This window comes from Callospermophilus lateralis, chromosome 19 (assembly GCF_048772815.1).
Source record: "Callospermophilus lateralis isolate mCalLat2 chromosome 19, mCalLat2.hap1, whole genome shotgun sequence".
Taxonomy (NCBI): domain Eukaryota; kingdom Metazoa; phylum Chordata; class Mammalia; order Rodentia; family Sciuridae; genus Callospermophilus; species Callospermophilus lateralis.
This window is the reverse complement of record NC_135323.1, coordinates 21,702,016-21,713,938: the sequence shown is the minus strand read 5'-3', so window position 1 is coordinate 21,713,938 and position 11,923 is coordinate 21,702,016. Positions and strand designations below refer to the sequence as shown.

The window sequence follows — 11,923 nt, the reverse complement described above, 5'->3', positions numbered from 1 at the left end:
AGGTGGCAGACTCCCTGATGGCTCTTTTTCTTAAATATATTTTTTTGGATGTATGGACCTTTATTTTATTCATTTATTTATATGTGATGCTAAGAATCAAACCCAGTGCCTCACATATGCTAGGCAAGCACTCTACCACTGAGCCACCGCCTCAACCCTGTGATGACTCTTTTTTTTTAAGCATTTTTAAAATTCATTTTTTAGTTATACTTGGACACAATACCTTTACTTTATTTATTTATTTATTTATTTATTTATTTATATGTGGTGCTGAAGATCGAACCCAGGGCCTCATATGTCCTAGGTGAGCACTATACTGCTGAGCCACAACCCCAGTCCCCCCACCCCCATGATGACTCTTTTTTAAAAAATTTGTTATCATTATTTTGGTATCAGGAATTGAACCCAGGGGCACTTAATCACTGAGCCACGTCCCCAGTCTATTTTTTATTCTGAGACAGAGTCTTGCTAAGTTACCTAGGGCTTCACTAAGTTGCTGAGACTGTCTTTGAACCTGGATTCTCTTGCCTCAGCCTTCCCAGCTGCTGGGATTACAGGTGTGCAACACCATGCCTGGCCTGTGATGGCTTTTTTTTTTCTTTCGGTATATGTCATTTCCACTCAAGTTCCATTGGCTAAAGCATGCCATATATCCAAACATGACATCAGTGGAGTAGGAATAATCTTTCCATGTGATTGAGCCCCATAGAAAGCGTCAGTGAATGTTTTTGAACAATTATAAAATCTTCCTCTTCATCACAATTATTGCCTTTGTCTTGTTTTCCACATACAAAACAAATGCATCCCCTCCCCAAGAAAGACAACTCAAATGACCCATCTAATCATGACAGATCTTTACAAATCTCTATATCATGTTCAGATGTGGCTTCCCTTGATCCAGAGACGAGAGAGAGAGAGAGAGAGAGAGAGAGAGAGAGAGAGAGAGAGAGAGTCATCTGTGTCCCTGCCTCCCAACACACACACATACCCCCAACATATAAAGTAGAATAAGGGGTTTGGGATATAATTTAGTAGTAGAATGCTTGCCTGACATGTGCAAGGCCTGGAGTTCAATCCCCAGTACCAAAAAAGGAAAATAGTAGAACAAGGACAGGAAAACAACAGTACATGCTCCCATTCACAGGGACAAATGGGAGATGCAGCAGTTACTGGTCCATAGTAAATCTAAAATTTAGCAGGGTAGATATTGAGAATGACCCCCACCTTTCCCTAGAACTGCTTCCTGGGAATAGTTTCTTGATTCGTTCTTCATATTTGGTCCTTGGAGTGGACAATCCTCTTTCATTTATTCTCCTTGACCACACTGGATTTATTTCTTACTTTGAGTTACAGTCTAAGTTGCCAGACTAGCCGCCAACTTGCAATCTTTCTGCCTCCACCTCACAACTCACTGGGATTATAGGCATGTGGAACTTTACCCAGCTTTAGGAACCACTTATAAATTCAGAGGTTTTTACAAAAGACATAATACACTTGATGTGGCTGGCCCTTGTCACAAAAATGAGTTTTCATAAAATTTTGTCAGTTTTATCTTTTTTTTTCTTTCTTGGTGCTGGGAATTGAACCCAGGGCCTCACACATGCTGGGTAAGTGCTCTAACATTGAGCTACATCCTCTCCCTTTTTTAATTCGTTAAAATTTGAGACAGGGTATCACTAAATTACCCAAGCTGGCCTTGAACTTGTGATCCTAATGGCTCTGCCTCTCAATTATCTGGGATTATAGGCAGCATGTGTCATGCACCTGAATTTAGTTATTTTTTTTTTTTGGAGGGAGAGCTATCAGGAATTGAACTCAGGAGCACATGACCACATCCTCAGCCCTATTTTGTATTTTATTTAGAGAGACAGGGTCTCACTTTTGTTGAGGCTGGCTCAAAATAAAAAATTAAAACAGCTGAGGATGTAACTCAGTGGTAAAGTGCCCCTGGGTTCAATCTCCAATACTGGGGTGGGGGAAAGTGGAGTTTCTTTATTCTCTTTCATTTCTGCTTAAAAACTCACCAATTTGGGGGCAGGCTGTAGCTCAGTGGTAGAGCACTTGCCTTGCATGTGTAAGGTACTGGGTTGGATCCTTAGCACCACATAAAAATAAATAAATAAAGATATTGTATAAAAAATTATATTGTACCAACTACAACTAAAAAACAAATTTTAAAAAAACTCACCAATTTTTCTGAATTGTTCTTTTCTTACAGTAATCTGTCAATGCACCCAACAGTGGCCAATGTATGCTATTTTAATATTTTTTTGCCTAAAGCCCTAAAGTCATTTAGTCATTATTATATTCTTGGTTATTCCCACTTTAGTTTAACAAGATGCTTCATGACTACAAAACAAGTATCATATCACCATTCTCCCAACTTCCAATAGTAGTTTTTCACCAGTCACTGTCTAGCTCAAAGCCAATGCCACATAATTTAGGCTTATTTTGTTTTTGTTGTTGTAGCAGCACCCCAATTTTAGGTATTAATTCTGTAACAGTTTTAAAACTAATTATAATATGGTGATGAACAACTTCAATACATCAGTAGCCAATAGCAGAAACATGTTTTTCACATTACACATCATCTTACATGTGGGCTGGCTACAGCCTAGTTTCATGTCATTTCATTGTGAGTTCCAAGCTCAAAGAGAATTCTAGATCTAGAAATTGCCAGGCTCATGACAGAGGGAAAAGACAAGGGAAGCTGCCAGACTATTTTGTGGAATGTTTTTGTTTTTATTTTTGTTTTTTGTTTGTTTGCACTTGGGATTGAACCCAGAAGGGCTCTACCACTGAGTTACATCCCAGCCTCCTTTTTCACTTTTTGAGACAGGTCTTACTAAATTGCAGAGGCTGCCCTTGAACCTGTGATCCTCCTGCCTCTGTCTCCCCATTAGGTGGGAGTGATACTTTACCTTTCTACTCATATTCCATTGGCAATGAAAGCCAAGGCACATAGCCCCACTACTGTCAATGGGGCATGAGTGTATAATTATTCTATAGTGAGAGGCCCAGTAGGGAAGGACAATAAATATTTGAAACAATAATTCTATCTGCCACAGGGCTGTACCAAAGATGTCAATCACTGATCTTGTTTACTCCTCCATCCACCACATACACACTCCACTACAGCATTCGGTACCATGTAGCACCCTACATACATCTTGGCCAAGAATAAAAGTCATGACTCAAGGACAGACAATTCCTAGGCAGGTCAATGTAGCTTGACCTGGAGAGTGGACTAGACCAGCTTCTTGGGAAATTGAACCACAAATATTGAGTAAGTTGCAGCTAGACTGTAAACAGGTAGGTTTGAAAAAGTTACAGTTAACCCATAGTCTGTTCCTTGAAAGTTAAGCTAAAGCAAAGCAACCACACCAGGATTTCAATGCAAAATCTACCTCCTCTTGGCTCTTTCCTAAGGTCAGTGTCCCACAGGGAATGGTGTGTACACAGGAAAACCTGTGGGAGCTCTGGTGCATTGGTCCACTTGCTCACTTGCCTGCCAGGTCTGTTCCAAACTTTTACTCACCTCTTCAAACCATTCATGCATCCCCACAATCCACAGAAGTTCAAACTACTGAGCATCTATTCACCTCTTCCAGAAGGTTCTGAATGGTTTTCTGGATGAAATAGGTGATCTCTGTTTCAGGGGTGACGCTGTCCAGCACAGCAAAGAAGCACTAACATGTTGTTCAGTACAAGAACATCCAGCTGCATAGATGTGGATTCCCAGAGAATCAGATCCCCATAGATGCCACAGATTTTGTGGTTTTACTCTGAAGGCAGAGAGGTGAGAGAGGACAAAGGCAGCCAACTGGAAAGAATTCCACTGGAAATGCAGGCCACAGGGGAAGAGGTAGAGAATCAGGGAAGCCCAGAGGCCCCAAGTCCAAATTCAGTCTGGTATTGGGGCAGGATCCTCCCACTCTCACAGCTTCCCCACAGAGAGGTCATCTAGGTTGGGTTTGCACACTCTTGGGAATGGGAAGCTCTTTGTTGTAAAGTCCTTAACTCACTACCCCTGCAAGTCCCTCCACAATTCCTCCCTCCTCTTTTGGAAGTTTCGTCTTGCCCCTGGAGCTCTGTGATCCAACCACTTTTGCCTGTCTGTGGACTCACTTGGAAGTCCTGCCCATATCAGCTTCCTAGATCTAAGAACTATTTAATATCAAGGAGTAGAGATGACCACCCCTAAGTCCGCTAGCCAATCATTTTCCAGTTGCAACCAAGCCAATGCCTCAGCTCACCCCCCACCACATACACAAACTGCTGGCCAAGATGCCAGAGATCTCTGACCAGATACAGGTGTTGTCAGTTGCCACTCTAGGGCCATAGGTAGGTGCTGCAGGTAGCTACCCTGCCACAGGTGGAGGGAGAGCAGGCCCCCATTAGCTTGTTCCAATCCTTGTACCCAGTCCTGCCCTCCAGTCCCTCCCCCAACTCAGATCCAGGTGTCACACCAAATGCACCAATGACACCACCTGTATCCATTCCCCAATTCTTGGTACATCCTGCAGCTGGATGGCCTGAGCCACAAGGGGCAGTAGCAGCCTGTGGGATTGAAAGTGGGATGGACTGGGCCACTAAAACTCCGCCCCCAGACCTTGGGGACCGGAGCCAAGCACACCCCTATTCCAACCACGCATCAGAGCCAGGAATCGGCTTACCCTTTGAAACCAAGTGTCTGGGACAGGAGCCACATCCTCCAGAAATGAGGCATGTGGACTAGGAATGCTTAGAATTTAGAGTTAGGGTTTGTAGTTCAAATGTCTTATGGAAATCAGGGTCTTTGCTCTTCTGACTCTTCTACCTCCTTCCACCTGGTAACCTTGCAGTAATCAGGTATGCTGTTCTGGAGTCATGGCTCTCTAAGTTGAACTCATAAAAAGCAATGCTTTTCAGGTAAAGGGCCTAGGTTGCTGAGATTGCCTGGCAGTCTCTTTGGCTGCATCTTTCTATAACTGAATCCTTCTCATTTACCATTCAAAATAAATGTCCCCTCTGAGACCAGACCTTCCTGACCACTGTACCCAAAGTAACAGCCTCAGTTACTCAATTACTTTTTCATGATGCCTCTTCCTTTTGGCCTCAGGGACACTACTAATATCTTTCTCTCTCTCTCTCTCTCTCACACACACACTTTTCACCTGGTTCCAGCCTTGCCTGATAAGCTTATCAATTCAGGTATATGTACTCACAGTGGGGGAAAAGTATGAGCTGGGAGCCAGACAGAATCTCTTCCCAATCACTCTACCCATTCTGTGGGAGAGCAGAAGGACAGAGCCAGTCCACTGTGGTCACAACACCTAGGGCACTCTGATCTGAGCCTGTCTGACTGAGCCTGGCCCCAGGAGTGGCCAGGAGGTGGGAAGCTAGACAGTGGAAGCCCTGGGCCAATCCTTCTAGGAACACACATGCACAGGGGTTTCCAAGATTTTTTAATTTTTTTACAAAACCATGTGTCCCAGTCAAACAGGACACTACAGGTCCTTCCCCAGGCATCATGGCCTGAAGGGGGAGGCCCCCCTGAATAAGCAGCTGTCAATCCTGAAAGAACCATCTGCCCCTTTGCACAGGGGCCAGTGTCCAGACAGGGGTCCAGCTGGAGACTCTGCCCTGCCCCCATAGCTGCTGGGAGAGAAGGCCAGGCCCCAGTCCCTGGTACTCCCCATACCTGCAAGGGAAGAAGGGAGAAGAGGGTCTGAGGGGAGGTGGGAAGGCTGGTGCCAGGGACAGGGCAAGCCCACCATATCTCACCGAGAATGAGCAACATTATCCAACTGCTGTGGTGATGCCAATGATGACAGCTAGGATGAGAACAGTGATGGACACACAGATGGCAATCATGACTTTTTTCTGTGGGAGAAGAGGAGTCAGGAAAATCACTCAGGAACACTTGGGGCTGGGGCCAGGGCTGGAGGCTCACCTTCCTCGCCTTCTTCTGGTTCTCCAGAGCTTTCTTGACATGTTCCTGCCCACGTTCCACATAGTCTGCTGAGCTCAGGATGTTCTTTTCTATCCGGTTGATCATCTCCCCCTGCTCAGAAAATAGAATGATTCAGGGAGACAGGGATGACCAGGCAAGTGGTGCTCAGCAACTCCTTTGCCCACCCCAGACACAAATGACTAAAGGACAGTCTTAGAAAAAAAAACTGCACTAAAGAAGATATGGCAGGACCAGATCTGATAAAAGTTCTGACTCCTAAGGACGGCTTCCTGGCCTCCTTCAATCAATGTGATCCCTTCTCCCCTGTTCCCTTATTTCATACAACCTCCATTTGCAGGGGCGAGATGGAGCCACGGGCCTCAAATGGCTCCTACCTTTTTCATAGATATTGAACTTTTGTCCCCTTACAAATCTATCTGAATTCATCCATTCTTCTATGTCTGTTTCCCAGCTGCTATGAAGCCCTCCCTGTTCCTGCCTCCTCCTGGCACTACCAGCCTTCAGGTCCTGGTACTCCTACTGAATGAAAGCCCTTTCCCATGACTCCCAGCTGCAAAAGGGCATTGGCTGTAGCACTACTGAGGTCAGCTCCTCAAGGACAGGGCTGGAAGCTTACCTCAGCTCCTACAATGGGCCAGAGGAATACCACTGACACCCCAACCTTGCTCAAATTTTAGAAGGCAGATCCTCTAGGGGGAAACTTGGGAGCTCTTAGAATCATGAAGGTGGGTTCTGTTGGTAGTGGAGGAGCCATGATTGAGGCCATACCTGGGGTAGGTGCAAATTGGAGAGATGGATGGGAGGTTATATACAAAAGAGTGGCCATCTGGGTAGCAGTGGAGGTGGGCACAATTCTGGGGATTTGGCTAGGGATGGAAGTAGGGGCCACCTGAGACATGGCCAAGCCTGGAAGAGCACAAAAGCCCAGGAAAGAGTCTAAGGGTGGAGAGATTGGTCCCAGGTTGAGACTGGAGGCTCTGACTATGCATAGCCTCCCATCTGGGGGCTGCCCACAGTACCCACCTGCATCTCCACCTCAGTTGCTAAAAAAGTGAAGATCTCATGAAGCTCACGGATACTGCGTTCAAGCTGCTGGATCTCACTATGTCGAGCTGAAATCTCATTTAGGGCCTGTCGAGTCACCTGTGTGTCCTTCAGTATCTGGGGGGATGTGGACAGAAGAGAGGGAATAGATCACAGGGTGACCAGCAACAGGTCAGAAGCTCCTGTTGGGTTTTTGGGGCAGTCCCCTAGCCAAGGAGCAAAGTCAGGAACCTGATGAGTGACTCCATACTGGGCTGCAGTATGCCCTGAGTCAAAAGGCACCAGGGATCAGAGAAAATGGGAGGCCCAGCAGAGGGAAGATGGCCATGGGCACTCACATTGGATACAAACACCTCACTCTGCCCACTGTCCAACATCTGCTCCAGCTCCTCATCAGAAACCATTCCAGCATTGGCTGTAAAAGAAAAGGCCAGCTCAGAGCTGGGTCAGCATTACCCGACACCAAAGGTCTAGAGCTCCAACTCACTGATTTTCAGCTGCCTCCGTATGCGCTCCACGTTCTTTTCCCGGTATTCAGACTGCATCAAGTTGCACTTGTTGATGAGCTCCACAAATTGCTGGGACAGCACCCCATGCTAAGGATGGAGAATACAAGCTGGGCACCTCAGGAGGATCCCTGCCTCTCTGGGCCTCAGCATCCCAAGGATATAGTGAGCAAACATGAACTGTCATGAGGTGCCTACTGCCTTAACCACCCTGACAGGCTCCCTCACTTCTGAGTGAAAGCCAAAGCCCTAACCAAGGCCTAAATGGCCCTACATGATCTTCTCTGACCCCAGTAACTCTCTGACCTTATCTCCTCCTTCCCTCCTGAGTGTTCCTTATTCCTTACTTCCACTACTAGCCTTTGAATTCACTGCTTCTTCTAATATGCTTATTCCCCACAAACATCTTTTAATCTTTGTTCCAATGTCACATTCTGAATGAAGCTTTTTCTTCCTTTTTTTTTTTTTTTTGAGGTTGGGGGGTACTGGGGATTGAACTCAGGGGCACCCGACCATTGAACCACATCCCCAGATCTATTTTTTTATATTTTAGAGACAGAGTCTCACTGAGTTGCTTAGTGCCTTGCTTTTGCTGAGGCTGGCTTCGAACTCATGGTTCTCCTGTCTCAGCCTCCCAAGCCACTGGGACTACAGGCATGTGCCCATGGCGCCCAGCTTTTCTCCATCTTTTTTAAGATCTTTTTTGTGGCTCTAGGGATTGGAGATTGAACATCCTAAGCACAAGCACTACCACCGAACACTATTGTCAGCCGACTACCTTACTAAAATTGCAACCCTACCTTCTCAGCACTCTTTGACCCTCTTCTCCTACTCTTTGGTCCTTAATACTTATTGTGTTTTTATTATTATGGCGATTGTCCTGCCCCACTAAAATATAAGTCCCTCAAAATAGGGATTTTTGGTTTAAAAAGGGTCCAGCACACAGTGAGCAATCAATGTATGTTTGTTGAATGCTTGCTGAATGCCAGTCTCACTGCTTAAACTGGAGATCACCATGCTTTAGGTTCTCCCTAAAACATCCTCTCCGGGGCAATTTGTTCCACCTTGTTCTTCCACTGATACTTTAAATAAGCTCATCCTTTAGAATTCTTTCTTCAGAGATATATCTGCTCTCCTGGACTCAACTGCACCCTTTCAAAATGCTCCAACCTCTTCATCTTCGATTTGGGACCTTTGTTGAGCTCTGGGTCCACCAACTCCAACCCTAACCTCCAAGAACCTCAAGCCACTTCTCACTGGACACCCAGAAGGAGCCAGTCAGATTACTTCAAATCTCCTTACTAAGATGTCATCCCAGTGAAGTTCCTCTTTGGTGCTGCCCTAGCAAAGTTCCTCTTCCTGATTTCTTGAATACTGTCCATGGGGCCAAGGATGTCCCTGCCATGTAGGCAAGAAAGTTGCCAGTCATTTCTGACTTCTCCTTCACTTTGTCTGTGCAGAGTCACCAAGTCATACATGAATAATGTGTTTGCTCCCTAATCAACCCATATTCCCCATCTCATTTCTTGAAAGTATGTCTCCTGTAGGCAAGCCAAGGTCATGTGTAGAAACAAAGAAATTCACTGAATGGAGAAGAAAGCAGGGTGTTATAATAGATTTTATATCAGGAAAACTAGGTTCTTCACCTTAAGTGAATACTTTCCCTTTCTGAGCCTCAGCTCCCTATTTGGAAAATCATCAGGTTAAGATTCAAGGATCTCTAAAGGGCCCTTCCTTCATACATCTGCCATTTAATGATTTATGAACCACTTACTGAAATGTCCTAGTTCTAGGAAAATTAAACCCACCTGGGTTTTTCTCATTCTTGTGTTGACGGAGTTAGAATTCTCATCAGCTTCCTCCTTCTGAGGCTCTATGGCTGTGGGAAGACGCAAGAGTCCGGAGAAAAGGATATTGACTCAAGACTTCTGGAAATTGGAAACCAGGAAAAAGGGCCACAGCCAGATCACAGCTACCTAATAGGGAGCTTCTCATTTCTGGGGAATTTTTTAGGGAACTATAACTTATTATAAAATGACTAGGGGCTGGGGGTGTTGCTCAGTGGTAAAATGTATGCACAGTATACACAAGGCCTTGGATTAGATCCCAACACCATGGGGTCGCGGGTGGGGGGGACACCAATTTTGAGCCTCTGGCAACAGAAAGTTTATTTTTCCTTGCATTACATCAGTGAGTTCCCATGAGTATGAAGAAGACTCATTACAAAACCCAAAGAATGCACACTGAGCAGCAAGAACTATAGGAGTAAATGGTTTCATTCTAAATAAAGGAACCTGAAAAGCAGGCACATGTTATGAAAAGTACAGTGGACTGGATGCCAGGCACAGAGATTCTAGACCCAGGCTGCTGTGTGACCTGGATGTATCACTGGCCTCTCAGAGGCAAAACTCCCCAGACATACCAGGAATAGGGAAGAACCAAAGGGAAGGGAGGACCTAGGAGCTCACCCTTCAGCTGGGTGCGGATCTCCCTTCCCAGCTGTTTGATCTCATCACGCAGGTTCTGCAGGTCCTGCTTCATGCCTAAACAAGAGAAGGCCTTGATTCCCCAACCACAGCCCCCACCTCAAGAAATCACCCTGCACTTAACTACAACCCCCACAATCCATTGGGCTGAGCATGCGTACACCGGGGGTTTCGCTTACTCTCCTCGGGAAGGGGCGTGGCCAGGATGGTGACCTGCTGCTTCTCCAACTCCCGGATTTTATTCTCCAGCTTGACCATAGTCTGCCGAATTGTCTGGACCTAAGAAGGATGACCGAGATGGCTGAAAGAGATTTGGGGTACTCCAGATTTCACTGCTCCTCGGTCCTCCTACCCCCCGAGAATCCAGGCCAAGACCCCAGCCCCTTACCTTCTGGAAGAACTCATCGTCCGGGCTCCCCAGCCGAGCTGTGCCCGGGTGCACCACCAGCGCAACTCGCTCCTTGTCCTCATCGTCCGAACTGTTATCCCCCTGCCAGGGCCGAAGTCACTGGCACCATTTTCATGCTGCAGTTCTCGCCCCGCAGGACCCATAGTCTTCCGGGATTTTCCTTCCTGGCCATCAGCCACCCCTCCCTGTCCCGAAGACCAGGGCTCCTGCAATCCAGTCGGTCCTCCAGCCCCCAACCCTACTTCCCCAGTTTCTCACCTGCCTCAGCTCGCGGGTCCTGTCCCGCATGGCGGCGGGAGCTCTCTCCCCGGCGTCTGAGCCCAGAGGGCCTCAAGATTCTAAGTTTGGAAGTCCCGCACCCCACTCGCATTGACAGCCCCCTCCCTCACCCTGCGGACCCCAACACCCTCATGAGCCGCCAAAGACCCTGACCCTCGCACTGTCCACAGTCAATGGGAAGGAGCCGACTTCAGGACCCCCCAAGTTCCACAGGTTGGAATTCCCTTTTCTTCCCCCCCTCCCGCTCCCGTAGCCTCAGCCCCGCCCCTCTGGGATAGTTGGGGCATGCGCAGCAGGTCGCGTCTCTTCCTCGCCCGGGGGAAAGGCGAGGTCGGAAGCTATAGAGCCCCGAACGGAAGCAAAACTGCTTCAATGCTAGAGCCCTCCCCCTTTACCGGAACCGTCGCTTCTTCCAACGGAAATCTGTTGCCAAAAGGGGTGGGAATGCGTCATTTCTATGTAATTGAAAGAGACCCGCATCTCACATCACCCCATGGCGCCCCTCGCGTCACGTGAGCGCCTGGGTCCCAGCCTCGCAAACCGCAGAACGTGACTCTGACTGTCACGTGTCCCGGCTCTGTCAACGCTGCCTCCGAGACCAGTCTCACGACGTCCACGGCACCCGGGCTCTGAGCTATTCCCCTACAGCCCCCGCGAGGTGGGGCGGAGGGTACTGACTATCCCAGAGACCTTTTGAGGCAGTGGGTGGTGGGACATTGGCTTGAATTCGCTTGTATTCTTTTGGGGACCAGGAGCGTTGGCAGACTTACGACTTAGAATTGGGACTGTCAGCATCATGGAACCTTGAAAGTCAGAAAATAACAAGATCCGAAGTCTTCAGCGTCAAAGAATTGCAGGGGTTAGTAGGCAGAGAATCTGGGGGTGGAAAGTGACCTCACCCAGGGCAGAAATTTCTTCCGCATACTCCTGGCTCAGCCTCTGACAGGTGGGCGGCCGGCGCCCTGCAGGAACACTGCAGTCCCGCTGCACTCACCAATTTCCGATCAGTGAGACCATTTCAGGACATCTCAGGCTGAGAAGAAAAGTGTCTGTATTATGTTGAGCGGGCTGCTTCCTTGCCACTCACACCTCCCACCCCTACCCTTCGCCTGAGGTCAGAGCATGACTATCTTGCTCTTATCTAAATCCTCCCCATCAAGTTCAGTACCTACTGCTGTAAAGGACTCACGAAATATTTCTGAACAGAGTTTTAGCCTGTCGTGTATACGAAGACGAAGCCCAG

The 11,923-nt window shown here is 47.4% G+C and overlaps 1 protein-coding gene across 2 annotated transcripts; it reads right to left on the bottom strand.

Annotated features, from left to right (window-relative positions):
- Positions 1 to 5,430: 5,430 nt before the first annotated feature.
- On the bottom strand, positions 5,431 to 11,710 carry Stx4 (syntaxin 4). 2 transcript variants are annotated; one of them, XM_076839998.2, is made up of 12 exons: positions 11,580 to 11,710; positions 10,660 to 11,483; positions 10,381 to 10,482; positions 10,172 to 10,271; positions 9,975 to 10,049; positions 9,315 to 9,385; positions 7,488 to 7,596; positions 7,339 to 7,415; positions 6,980 to 7,117; positions 5,936 to 6,046; positions 5,767 to 5,865; positions 5,431 to 5,710 (listed from the first exon to the last, which is right to left on the bottom strand). In XM_076839998.2, the coding sequence occupies exons 2-11, from the start codon at positions 10,687 to 10,689 to the stop codon at positions 5,782 to 5,784; spliced, it is 897 nt and encodes a 298-aa protein (XP_076696113.1). In that variant the 5' UTR covers positions 10,690 to 11,483; positions 11,580 to 11,710; the 3' UTR covers positions 5,431 to 5,710; positions 5,767 to 5,781. The 2 variants fall into 2 exon arrangements, with proteins under 2 accessions (XP_076696113.1, XP_076696112.1); XM_076839997.2 differs by having other exon boundaries at positions 5,431 to 5,683.
- Between the last annotated feature and the right edge of the window lie 213 nt (positions 11,711 to 11,923).

Excerpts from the sequence above, each read along its gene's own strand:
- Stx4 (XM_076839998.2), bottom strand. The coding sequence starts at position 10,689 with ATGCGGGACAGGACCCGCGAGCTGAGGCAG. Across the intron at positions 10,050-10,171 it reads CACGCCCCTTCCCGAGGAGA|GCATGAAGCAGGACCTGCAG; the intron begins GTAAGCGAAACC and ends TCTCTTGTTTAG. Across the intron at positions 7,597-9,314 it reads CAAGAATGAGAAAAACCCAG|CATGGGGTGCTGTCCCAGCA; the intron begins GTGGGTTTAATT and ends CTCCATCCTTAG.